This window comes from Ylistrum balloti, unplaced genomic scaffold (genome assembly GCF_031769215.1).
Source record: "Ylistrum balloti isolate Yb309-2 unplaced genomic scaffold, AGI_CSIRO_Ybal_v1 Utg371316, whole genome shotgun sequence".
Classification (NCBI taxonomy): Eukaryota; Metazoa; Mollusca; class Bivalvia; order Pectinida; family Pectinidae; genus Ylistrum; species Ylistrum balloti.
The window spans coordinates 351,958-364,604 of NW_026782702.1; the positions used below are offsets into that span (position 1 = coordinate 351,958).

General features: G+C 38.8%; 1 protein-coding gene across 1 annotated transcript in view; it reads left to right on the forward strand.

The window, feature by feature from the left end:
• Positions 1-12,647, forward strand: part of LOC132561973 (uncharacterized) — a 41,333-nt gene that overhangs the window by 4,353 nt on the left and 24,333 nt on the right. The window contains exons 3-4 of the mRNA XM_060226694.1: positions 7,339-7,484; positions 11,461-11,591. Coding sequence (XP_060082677.1) covers positions 7,339-7,484; positions 11,461-11,591 — 277 coding nt within the window. The remainder of the gene's footprint in view (positions 1-7,338; positions 7,485-11,460; positions 11,592-12,647) is intronic.

Genomic DNA, 12,647 nt, shown 5'->3' on the forward strand with positions numbered 1-12,647 from the left:
GATATATTTGTGTAGTTCTACAAAGCTCTGATATAATCTGGTCCACCAGATATATTTGTGTAGTTCTACAAAGCCCTGATATCATCTGGTCCACCAGGTATATTTGTGTAGTTCTACAAAGTCATGATATAATCTGGTCCACCAGATATATTTGTGTAGTTCTACAAAGCTCTGATATAATCTACAGGTATAAGCAAAGCCCTGATATAATCTGGTCCACCAGATATATTTGTGTAGTTCTACAAAGCCCTGATATCATCTGGTCCACCAGATATATTTGTGTAGTTCTACAAAGCCCTGATATCATCTGGTCCACCAGATATATTTGTGTAGTTCTACAAAGCCCTGATATCATCTGGTCCACCAGATATATTTGTGTAGTTCTACAAAGCCCTGATATCATCTGGTCCACCAGATATATTTGTGTAGTTCTACAAAGCTCTGATATAATCTGGTCCACCAGATATATTTGTGTAGTTCTACAAAGCTCTGATATAATCTGGTCCACCAGATATATTTGTGTAGTTCTACAAAGCCCTGATATAATCTGGTCCACCAGATATATTTGTGTAGTTCTACAAAGCCCTGATATAATCTGGTCCACCAGGTATATTTGTGTAGTTCTACAAAGCCCTGATATAATCTGGTCCACCAGATATATTTGTGTAGTTCTACAAAGCCCTGATATAATCTGGTCCACCAGATATATTTGTGTAGTTCTACAAAGCCCTGATATAATCTGGTCCACCAGATATATTTGTGTAGTTCTACAAAGCCCTGATATAATCTGGTCCACCAGATATATTTTGTAGTTCTTCAAAGCTCTGATATAATCTGGTCCACCAGATATATTTGCGTAGTTCTACAAAGCTCTGATATAATCTGGTCCACCAGATATATTTTGTAGTTCTTCAAAGCTCTGATATAATCTGGTCCACCAGATATATTTGTGTAGTTCTTCTAAGCTATTAGTTAATAGTTTCTTACGTAGACCAGGCTGCCTGTAAGTCTATACGTTTGTTCTCGACATGATAACCAGACCTGTTCTTCAATGAGCTTTGTTAACCTGTTTCTGTGAGAAATCTGCACTGCCTTCCTGTCCGTAGCATGTCGGTAATTGGTATGATTTGCTCTAAATATCAGTTTCCTTGTTGTTAGTCAGACAAAGTTACAGGTTAGTTCAAGGTAACCAAAGGTCAAAGGTCATCTAGTCTGTTTGAAAAAAATAAGGAAATTTTGAGAAGAAAGATTTTTGAGGGATGGGGATGGGATATACCATAGATTTCAATGTATATACTAGAAATTATTGGTCAACAATTTAACGGGCTTTTCGCCTGTACACAACATGTTACCTAAGGGTCAATCATTTCCACAAACATGATAGATAATAATTCAAGGAATTTATATATCATATATATACTGTACCATATCATATTATTTATTTGTGCTACCGGAGAAAAGAAAACTTTTTAAAATGTGATCCCTTCCTAAAACTTGACATTTGACTCAGTATTTTCTTACTATTATCAATAGCAGTCGAACACAACATACAAATATCCAATCTCATCTCCCTGTACCTCTTATATACTGAAAAGAAGCCGCTCAAAGCTTTTTGCAAAATTAGCGCCCGTGACCTTAAAAGTCCGTCAAGGTCATTCATATTATCAAACAAGATAGCTAACGACAGGGAAATCTAACATGTGAAATATTAAGGCTGTAAGCCCTGTGGAACCTGAGAAGATGTCTTTAAAGTGTGCTACCCAAAACAGCAATTTTGAACTTTGACACCTATCGAGAAACGGAAGTTAAATTTTCAGACAAGGTTCCATTGATATATTCATTAGCAATGGATCAAAGTAAGCTACTGAAAATATCATCACCGTGTGTTTTATTGTTATGGAGAAAAAGCTATATGAAGATTTTGACATAATTGAATTCTGTGACCTTGAAAGTGGGTCAAAGTCATCTATATTATCAAACTTGTTGTAGACCTATATCATTCATCTAGATTTCGTTTAATTATTATGAGAAAAGTTTCCCCAGATATCCCCTATCATTAAATGACAGATTCAACTTTATCAGAAAAACAAAATGGCTGCTATGAAGTAATATCCTATTTCACCTTTAATTGTCATATCTCATTAATGGCTGAATATATTGAATTCGTCTTTGGATATTTCTCACAGGAAACATTTTCTGTAAGATGTCAACTACCTGTTTTCGGTAAGGGTCAGAGTTCGAATTTGATTTTTATGAAAAAGAATTTTTAAAAACTTTTCAAATTCTAAAATGCCAAGAGGCTTCATGTTTGAAAATGAATCGCTTATGGTCATTGGCTATTAAGTTTGATAATATAAAAATGACTTCGAATGATTTTAAAGCTCATAGCATTCAATTTGAAGAGATCAAATTCATCAGAATGAGACTCTGCATCGATCTGTAAAAGACATTTACAAGAGAAACAAAAACAAAAAAATAAATAAACGATAATAATAATAAAGGATTGACCTTTGACCCAGCAGCGAATCTGACGACGATTGTTTGTGTGATGTGACACAGTAGGTCGGTATGATAATAGTGTGGTGTTCTATATTGTTGTGTGTGTGTGTTTGATGTGACAGAGTAGGTCGGTATGACAAAAGTGTGATGCTCTATATTGTCGTGTGTGTGTGGTATGACATTGTTGTGTGTGTGTGTGTGTAGTGGTGATGTTCTATATTGTTGTGTGTGTGTGTGTGTGTGATGTATGACAATAGTGTGACTATATTGTTGTGTGTGTGTGTGTGTGTGTGTGTGACAGTAGGTCAATAGTGTGATGTTCTATATTGTTGTGTGTGTGTGTGTGTGTGTTCTGTGACACTTTTGGTCGTTTTGTCTATAGTGTGTTTTTCTATATTTTTGTGTGTGTGTGTGTGTGATGTGACACAGTAGGTCGGTATGTCAATAGTGTGATGTTCTATATTGTTGTGTGTGTGTGTGTGTGTGATGTGACACAGTAGGTCGGTATGACAATAGTGTGATGTTCTATATTGTTGTGTGTGTGTGTGTGTGTGATGTGACACAGTAGGTCGGTATGACAATAGTGTGATGTTCTATATTGTTGTGTGTGTGTGTGTGTGTGTGATGTGACACAGTAGTGTGTGTGTGTGTGTGTGTGTGTGTGTGTGTGTGTGTGTGTGTGTGAGGGTTTGTGTGTGTGTGTGTGTGTGTGTGTGTGATTTTGTGTGTGGTTGTGTGTGTGTGTGTGTGTGTATGACAATAGTGTGATGTTCTATATTGTTGTGTGTGTGTGTGTGTGATGTGACACAGTAGGTCGGTATGACAATAGTGGGATGTTTGATATTGTTTTTGAATTTGGAAAACCGGTACCTGCTCCCTCGAATCCCGAACACAAGTTCACACTTCGTGTTTAAATTCATCACACTGTTAATAATTAGGATGAATATTATCGGTCTCTCTGGCGAATCTCCAACATGCTAATTTTGTTTTTACAAACTCCTCGTGAAAAAGGTCAGAAAACCAACAGTATTATTACAATATTCTACAAGAAATAGATTGGACATGTTAGTTTTTATCAAACAAAATTTTGTTTTAATTTTTGGAAAGAAGCATACAGAATAGAAAACAAGAACAGGTACATGATATGATACGACTCTGCTTCAAGCTAACATCACACTCACATACAGTATTGCGAATACCAATGCACGGTGATCAGTTTCAATCAATTTATCGATTACTTTTAGAAAATGATATATCATAGGTGTGGTGGTAGGTAGGTACTATTATTCATGTCGTCCTGCTGTGGCCTATGGCATTTCGCCTGTCGCTTGTAGACTATCGACTGTCGCATGTCTCCTGTAGACTATGGGCTGTCGCCTGTCTCCTGTAGACTATGGGCTGTCGCCTGTCTCCTGTAGACTATGGGCTGTCGCATGTCGTCTGTCGCCTGTAGACTATGGACTGTCGTCTGTCGCCTGTAGACTATGGACTGTCGTCTGTCGCCTGTAGACTATGGGCTGTCGCATGTCGTCTGCCACCTGTAGACTATGGGCTGTCGCATGTCGCCTGTCGCCTGTCGCCTGTAGACTATGGGCTGTCGCATGTCGTCTGTCGCCTGTAGACTATGGGCTGTCGCATGTCGCCTGTAGACTAGGGACTGTCGCATGTCGCCTGTCTCCTGTAGACTATGGACTGTTGCATGTCGCCTGTTGACTATGGGCTGTCGCATGTCGCCTGTAGACTATTGACTGTCGCATGTCGCCTGTCTCCTGTAGACTATGGACTGTCGCATGTCGCCTGTAGACTATGGGCTGTCGCATGTTGCCTGTCGCCTGTAGACTATGGGCTGTCGCATGTCGCCTGTCGCCTGTAGAATATGGACTGTCGCCTGTCTCCTGTCGCCAGTCTCCTGTAGACTATGGGCTGTCGCATGTCCCCTGTAGACTATGGGCTGTCTCCTGTCTCCTGTCGCCTGTCTCCTGTAGACTATAGGCTGTCGCATGTCGCCTGTCCCCTGTAGACTATAGGATGTCGCCTGTCTCCTTTCGCCTGTCGCCTGTAGACTATGGGCTGTCGCATGTCGCCTGTCCCCTGTAGACTATAGGATGTCGCCTGTCCCCTGTAGGCTATGGGCTGTCGCATGTCGTCTGTCGCCTGTAGACTATGGGCTGTCGCCTGTCTCCTGTCGCCTGTCTCCTGTAGACTATGGGCTGTCGCATGTCTCCTGTAGACTATGGACTGTCGCATGTCTCCTGTAGACTATGGGCTGTCGCCTGTAGACTATGGGCTGTCGCCTGTCGCCTGTCTCCTGTAGACTATGGGCTGTCGCATGTCGTCTATCTCCTCACGAATCAAATGTTGTCTTTACTTGAGCAATTCCATTTCTCAAAGAAATATGATTTAATTTAAGACAAATGTTAACCATGACAAAACCTCGGTTGTGTTCATTTTATAGGGTTTCGAGATCAAATTCAACCCATTTATAGAAAATCATCAATCATTCTAGAGGCATCACTTTTCACGTAGAAATTCGATCTATCTTTAGACAAAGTTCGTCTGTATGACGATAAGCCGAGTGTGTTTGTGTTTCAGACGTCTTAGGTCAAGGTCACTATTTCTTATAAAAGATATTTAAAATCAAGGACATCGTCAGCACTCTAGGTAGTATATCTATCGGGCTATATCCAGTCAGCACTCTAGGTAGTATATATATCGGGCTATATCCAGCCAGCACTCTAGGTAGTATATCTATCGGGCTATATCCAGTCAGCACTCTAGGTAGTATATCTATCGGGATATATCCAGTCAGCACTCTAGGTAGTATATATATCGGGCTATATCCAGTCAGCACTCTAGGTTGTATATCTATCGGGCTATATCCAGCCAGCACTCTAGGTTGTATATCTATCGGGCTATATCCAGTCAGCACTCTAGGTTGTATATCTATCGGGCTATATCCAGTCAGCACTCTAGGTTGTATATCTATCGGGCTATATCCAGTCAGCACTCTGGGTAGTATATCTATCGGGCTATATCCAGTCAGCACTCTAGGTAGTATATCTATCGGGCTATATCCAGTCAGCACTCTAGGTTGTATATCTATCGGGCTATATCCAGTCAGCACTCTGGGTAGTATATCTATCGGGCTATATCCAGTCAGCACTCTAGGTTGTATATCTATCGGGCTATATCCAGTCAGCATTCCAGGTAGTATATATATCGGGCTATATCCAGTCAGCACTCTAGGTTGTATATCTATCGGGCTATATCCAGCCAGCACTCTAGGTTGTATATCTATCGGGCTATATCCAGTCAGCACTCTAGGTTGTATATCTATCGGGCTATATCCAGTCAGCACTCTAGGTTGTATATCTATCGGGCTATATCCAGCCAGCACTCTGGGTAGTATATCTATCGGGCTATATCCAGTCAGCACTCTGGGTAGTATATTTATCGGGCTATATCCAGTCAGCACTCTAGGTTGTATATATATCGGGCTATATCCAGTCAGCACTCTAGGTAGTATATCTATCGGGCTATATCCAGTCAGCACTCTAGGTTGTATATCTATCGGGCTATATCCAGTCAGCACTCTGGGTAGTATATCTATCGGGCTATATCCAGTCAGCACTCTGGGTAGTATATCTATCGGGCTATATCCAGTCAGCACTCTGGGTAGTATATCTATCGGGCTATATCCAGTCAGCACTTTAGGTTGTATATCTATCGGGCTATATCCAGTCAGCACTCTGGGTAGTATATCTATCGGACTATATCTACCAAATATTACACAAAGGTATAATACTATCATAAAAACTCCAATAGATAAATAGATATTTCTATGTCAACTTTTCAATTTCTATAAATTTGTAAAACAGTGATACCATTGTGCAATGTATTTAAACATTTCTTATTTTCTGTTTTTAGTGCCCGAGTGGTTTTTATTCATTTTTTTAAACGGGACCTAAATGATGAAGTGTGGATGTATGTCATTTCTAAACCACGTTGAAGCAGCACGTGGTCCTTTGAGATGTTAGAAACAGTAGACCCACACTTCTCCAGATAAACAAACCGATAATATCACAGCAGCAGCCCCGGCATATGGTGCTGCGAAATGTTAATTTGTAGATTTTCTAGATGTCTGTTTATTTATGATTATTCAGCGTGTAATTCATTTATTGTTTTATTGTTCTGCCGTGTTATTTTGATCTCTGTGGGTAAACAAATATTATAAATAAAACTAAAAGGTGACTTGAAAGACATACACATCGTGATTGAATAAATTTTTGATAACTTGGTCACACAGTCGAAGCTTATTCCAGGGAAACACACTCAACCCCAAAGTTTAATACGGTGGCTTGGAAAAAAAACATATAACTGTGGGCACCCAAAGACAGAGGAGATCGGTTATTTTGTATGCAGCTGTAGTGATAATTTTCAATTATTTGTTTTGAATTGTTGTTGTCAGTTGGATACAATTTTAGGCATACTTAGTGTTTTTGTTTATTTCTATCTGGAAACATATGTCAGTTTACTCAAAGAGTAGGTAAAATTCTGACCGTAAAACATTAAAAAAATTTAAAAAGAAAAAAAAAATGAATGACGATCTGACGTCACAGGATACACGCAAAATATATGTAGAAAATCCAAATTCAGTAAAACTGTTTTGACAAATGATACAAAATCCAAATTTATCATAAATGTAAATTCATGTAATATAGAAATGCTGATCCGACGTCACTTCCTGGTACTTTCGACGTCACTTCCTGGTATGACAGTTTGTGTATCTATTACAAACATTTCTTGATTTGTATTGATTTTTTTTTATTATACTTGCAGCTACTAAAGACACTTTACAACAAATCCACAGAGATTTCTGGAAATGGCATATGCGGGACTCTCCCCAATTTATGACTGCAACCGGATTCAATAAATATAATGACTTGTTGGAGTCAATGAATATCAGCATGTTTGAGGAGCGTAAGGTAAAGAACAGTTTCAGAAAATTTACTCGTCACTGATATACCTCCCTTGTCGCATCAGTAATGAAAGCCTCCTTTCTCTCAAGGTGATTTATGCCCCCTTTTCAAGGAGAGATTAGAAGAAAATTAGGGCCCTTATAATATGACTGGTCAGTGATGCTATGGGCTTAAAACACATAAGACTAAGGATAGTTTCAAGTGATTAATATATAATGAATATTTCCTAGAAAGTTTGGAGGAAAATCCTTGAAAACCTAACCCATAACAGCTATAGATATTGTGTAGCTTTTGATTGTTCTATATACAGGCACTTGTATAAACATAAATGCATGTTATACAATTTTCCTCGGTACAGATATGTGATATGTGTATAAGAGACAGTTCACGAAGTCTTTGTTCAAAACAGAACACAAAGACATCTGTATAATTATGGCATTATATATCTATTTATAGACCAGTAAACGTGTATAACTTCTAACAATCAAGTTTCACCATTGTCTGTAGCCGTTTGTAAAGGCAGCAAATACATTTACACATACTGACCTCGGGATTTTCTGAAGTTTTTCGCTTTGTCATTCGTCTGAAATTTGATTCACGTCTAATTACTGCAATAAACACAATTAATTGTTTTTGTAAGGGAAGCATACATGTTATATACTGACTTTGAGGTATTGGTTAGTTCATATTTCAAGGAGTTTTCCATCGAATTTGATTAATACAAAAAATGAAAATAATCGCTCGGTTTCATTTTCGGACTAAAACTAGCTTTGATGTTTTCATTTCTTATTTGCTATTGCACAGATAGTGTCAGACACAAGTTTTTAAAAATACTGAAAAGGGCGAGGTTTCAGTATCGGCATGGCAAATGTATTTGTTGTGGATACAAATGGTGGACGACATAGAATTAGTGGGCGGGTTATGATATTAGGCAGGATATGATAGAAAGCGGTTTATGATAGTAGGCGGGGTTATGATAGTAGGCGGGTTATGATATTAGGCGGGAATATGATATTAGGCGGGTTATGTTATCAAACGGGGTTATGATATTAGGCGGGGTTATGATAGTGGGCGAAGGTTATGATAGTGGGCGGGCTCTGATATTAGGCGAGGTTATGATAATAGGCGGGGTAATGATAGTAGTATTATACAAAGGTTATGATAGTAGGCGAAGGTTATGTTAGTGAGTGGGGCTATGATATTAGGCGGGGTTATGATATTAGGCGGGGTTATGATAGTGGGCGAAGGTTATGATAGTGGGGGAAGGTTATGGTAGTGGGCGAATGTTATTATAGTGGGCGGTGCTATGATATTCGGCGGGGCTATGATAGTAGGGGAAGGTCATGATATTAGGCGTGGTTATGATAGTATGCGAAGGTCATGAAAGTAGGCGGTATTGATATAAGGCGGGGTTATATCAACAGGCGTGGGGTATGATAGTAGGTGATTAAATAATTGATAGGGTCACAAAATCGAATGGGGTTTAATATTGGGTGAATTACAACATATTGAAGGATTACAATGATAGATAGGGTTACTGTAGTTTATGTGTTACTGTATGTTGTGGCTTAATTTCAGTTTGTGGGTTACTGTAGGTTGTGGGTTACTGTAGTTTATGGGTTACTGTAGTCGGTGGGTTACTGTAGTCTGTGGGTTACTGTAGTTTATGGGTTACTGTAGTTTGTGGGTTACTGTAGTTTATGTGTTACTGTAGTTTATGGGTTACTGTAGATTATGTGTTACTGTAGTTTGTGGGTTAATTTCAGTTTGTAGATTACTGTAGTTTGTGGGTTATTGTAGTCTGTGGGTTACTGTAGTTTATGTGTTACTGTAGTTTATTGGTTACTGTAGTTTGTCGGTTACAGTAGTTTATGTGTTACTGTAGTTTGTGGGTTAATTTCAGTTTGTAGGTTACTGTAGTTTATGGGTTACTGTAGTCTGTGGGTTACTGTAGTTTATGGGTTACTGTTGTTTATGGGTTACTGTAGTTTTGTACTGTAGTTTTGTAGGTTACAGTAGTTGGTGGGTTACTGTAGTTTGTGGGTTACTGTAGTTTATGGGTTACTGTAGTTTGTGGGTTACTGTAGTTTGTGGGTTACTGTAGTTTATGGGTTACTGTAGTTTGTGGGTTACTGTAGTTTGTGGGTTATTGTAGTTTGTGGGTTACTGTAGTTTATGGGTTACTGTAGTTTGTGGGTTAATTTCAGTTTGTAGTTTACTGTAATTTGTGGGTTACTGTAGGTTGTGGGCTACTGTAGTTTGTGGGTTACTGTAGTTTATGGGTTACTGTAGTTTATGGGTTACTGTAGTTTGTGGGTTACTGTAGTTTATGGGTTACTGTAGTTTGTGGGTTACTGTAGTTTGTGGGTTACTGTAGTTTGTGGGTTACTGTAGTTTATGGGTTACTGTAGTTTGTGGGTTACTGTAGTTTGTGGGTTACTGTAGTTTGTGGGTTACAGTAGTTTGTGGGCTACTGTAGTTTGTGGGTTACTGTAGTTTTGTGTAGTTTGTGGGCTACTGTAGTTTGTGGGTTACTGTAGTTTGTGGGTTACTGTAGTTTGTGGGTTACTGTAGTTTGTGGGTTACTGTAGTTTGTGGGTTACTGTAGTTTGTGGGTTACTGTAGTTTTGTAGGTTACAGTAGTTGGTGGGTTACTGTAGTTTGTGGGTTACTGTAGTTTGTGGGTTACTGTAGTTTGTGGGTTACTGTAGTTTGTGGGTTACTGTAGTTTGTGGGTTACAGTAGTTTGTCGGTTACAGTAGTTTATGTGTTACTGTAGTTTGTGGGTTACAGTAGTTTGTGGGTTACTGTAGTTTGTGGGTTACAGTAGTTTGTGGGTTACTGTAGTTTGTGGGTTACTGTAGTTTGTGGGTTACTGTAGATTGTGGGTTACTGTAGTTTGTGGGTTACTGTAGTTTGTGGGTTACAGTGTTACTGTAGTTTGTGGGTTACTGTAGTTTGTGGGTTACTGTAGTTTGTGGGTTTGTGTGGGTTACTGTAGTTTTGTGGGTTAGTTTGTGTTAGTTTGTAGTGTGGGTTACTGTAGTTTGTTACTGTAATTTGTGGGTTACTGTAGGTTGTGGGTTACTGTAGTTTGCGGGTAACTGTAGTTTGTGGGTTACTGTAGGTTGTGGGTTACTGTAGTTTGCGGGTAACTGTAGTTTGTGGGTTACTGTAGTTTGTGGGTTACTGTAGTTTGTGGGTTACTGTAGTTTGTGTGTTACTGTAGTTTGTGGGTTAATTTCAGTTTGTAGTTTACTGTAATTTGTGGGTTACTGTAGGTTGTGGGTTACTGTAGTTTGCGGGTAACTGTAGTTTGTGGGTTACTGTAGTTTGTGGGTTACTGTAGATTGTGGGTTACTGTAGTCTATGGGTTACTGTAGTCTATGGGTTACTGTAGTCTATGGGTTTCTGTAGTCTGTGGCTTACTGTAGTTTGTGGGTTACTGTAGTTTGTGGGTTACTGTAGTCGGTGGGTTACTGTAGATTGTGGGTTACTGTAGTCTATGGGTTACTTTAGTCTGTGGGTAACTGTAGTTTATGAGTTACAGTAGTTTGTGGGTTACTGAAGTTTGTGGGTTACTGTAGTCTATGGGTTACTGTAGTCTGTGGGTTACTGTAGATTGTGGGTTACTGTAGTCTATGGGTTACTGTAGTCTGTGGGTTACTGTAGATTGTGGGTTACTGTAGTCTATGGGTTACTTTAGTCTGTGGGTAACTGTAGTTTATGAGTTACAGTAGTTTGTGGGTTACTGTAGTTTGTGGGATACTGTAGTCTCTGGGTTACTGTAGTTTTTGGGTTACTGTAGTTTGTGGGTTACTGTAGTCTGTGGGTTACTTTTCAGTTTGTGGGTTACTATTGTTTGTGGGTTACTATTGTTTGTGGGTTACTTTAATGTTTGGCCTGTTTCATTGCTGAATCATTTTGTTTTATACTAAACAGTGAAAACGTAAGGTCACATTATGATACTATTCTATCACAGATCGCTGTAGAGGGATTTATCACCCGCCTTAGAAATATTCCTCAGAAAACACTGTCAGCTCGACATCTCGTGGACTATAATGTGTTACAGGATTACCTACAAACCTTTGTTGACGGATACGAATGGAAAGAGTATGTATAAAACTGTACCATCACTTAAGATGGTTTTTTGTCTCTTGTAAATATTTGTGTCTTGATCAAGGGACAGATTGCCTCAAATGTTTGACAATTCATTTGTCCGTACTGTTGCTATTACTTCATTGATCATACATCTATTCAAGTAACACGCATCCAACGAACGTGTGTGTGTTAGGATCCAGTACCAATGTTGGACCATACCGTCGATATTACTTACTAGATTCTATATATAGAAGGTCCAGTACCGATATTGGACCATACCGTCGATATTACTTACTAGATTCTATATATAGAAGGTCCAGTACCGATATTGGACCATACCGTCGATATTACTTACTAGATTCTATATATAGAAGGTCCAGTACCGATATTGGACCATACCGTCGATATTACTTACTAGATTCTATATATAGAAGGTCCAGTACCGATATTGGACCATACCGTCGATATTACTTACTAGATTCTATATATAGAAGGTCCAGTACCGATATTGGACCATACCGTCGATATTACTTACTAGATTCTATATATATATAAGGTCCAGTACCGATATTGGACCATACCGTCGATATTACTTACTAGATTCTATATATATAAGGTCCAGTACCGATATTGGACCATACTGTCGATATTACTTACTAGATTCTAGATATAGAAGGTCCAGTACCGATATTGGACCATACCGTCGATATTACTTACTAGATTCTATATATAGAAGGTCCAGTACCGATATTGGACCATACCGTCGATATTACTTACTAGATTCTATATATAGAAGGTCCAGTACCAATATTGTACCATACCGTCGATATTACTTACTAGATTCTATATATAGAAGGTCCAGTACCGATATTGGACCATACCGTCGATATTACGTACTAGATTCTATATATAGAAGGTCCAGTACCGATATCGTACCATACCGTCGATATTACTTACTAGATTCTATACCTATTCATATAAAAAAAATTCAGCACTTGAAATTTTCCTTGTCCCGTCTGGAAATAGTATACGGTTTTTAATGCTCGGAAAAGTTTGTTGTTCTTATCA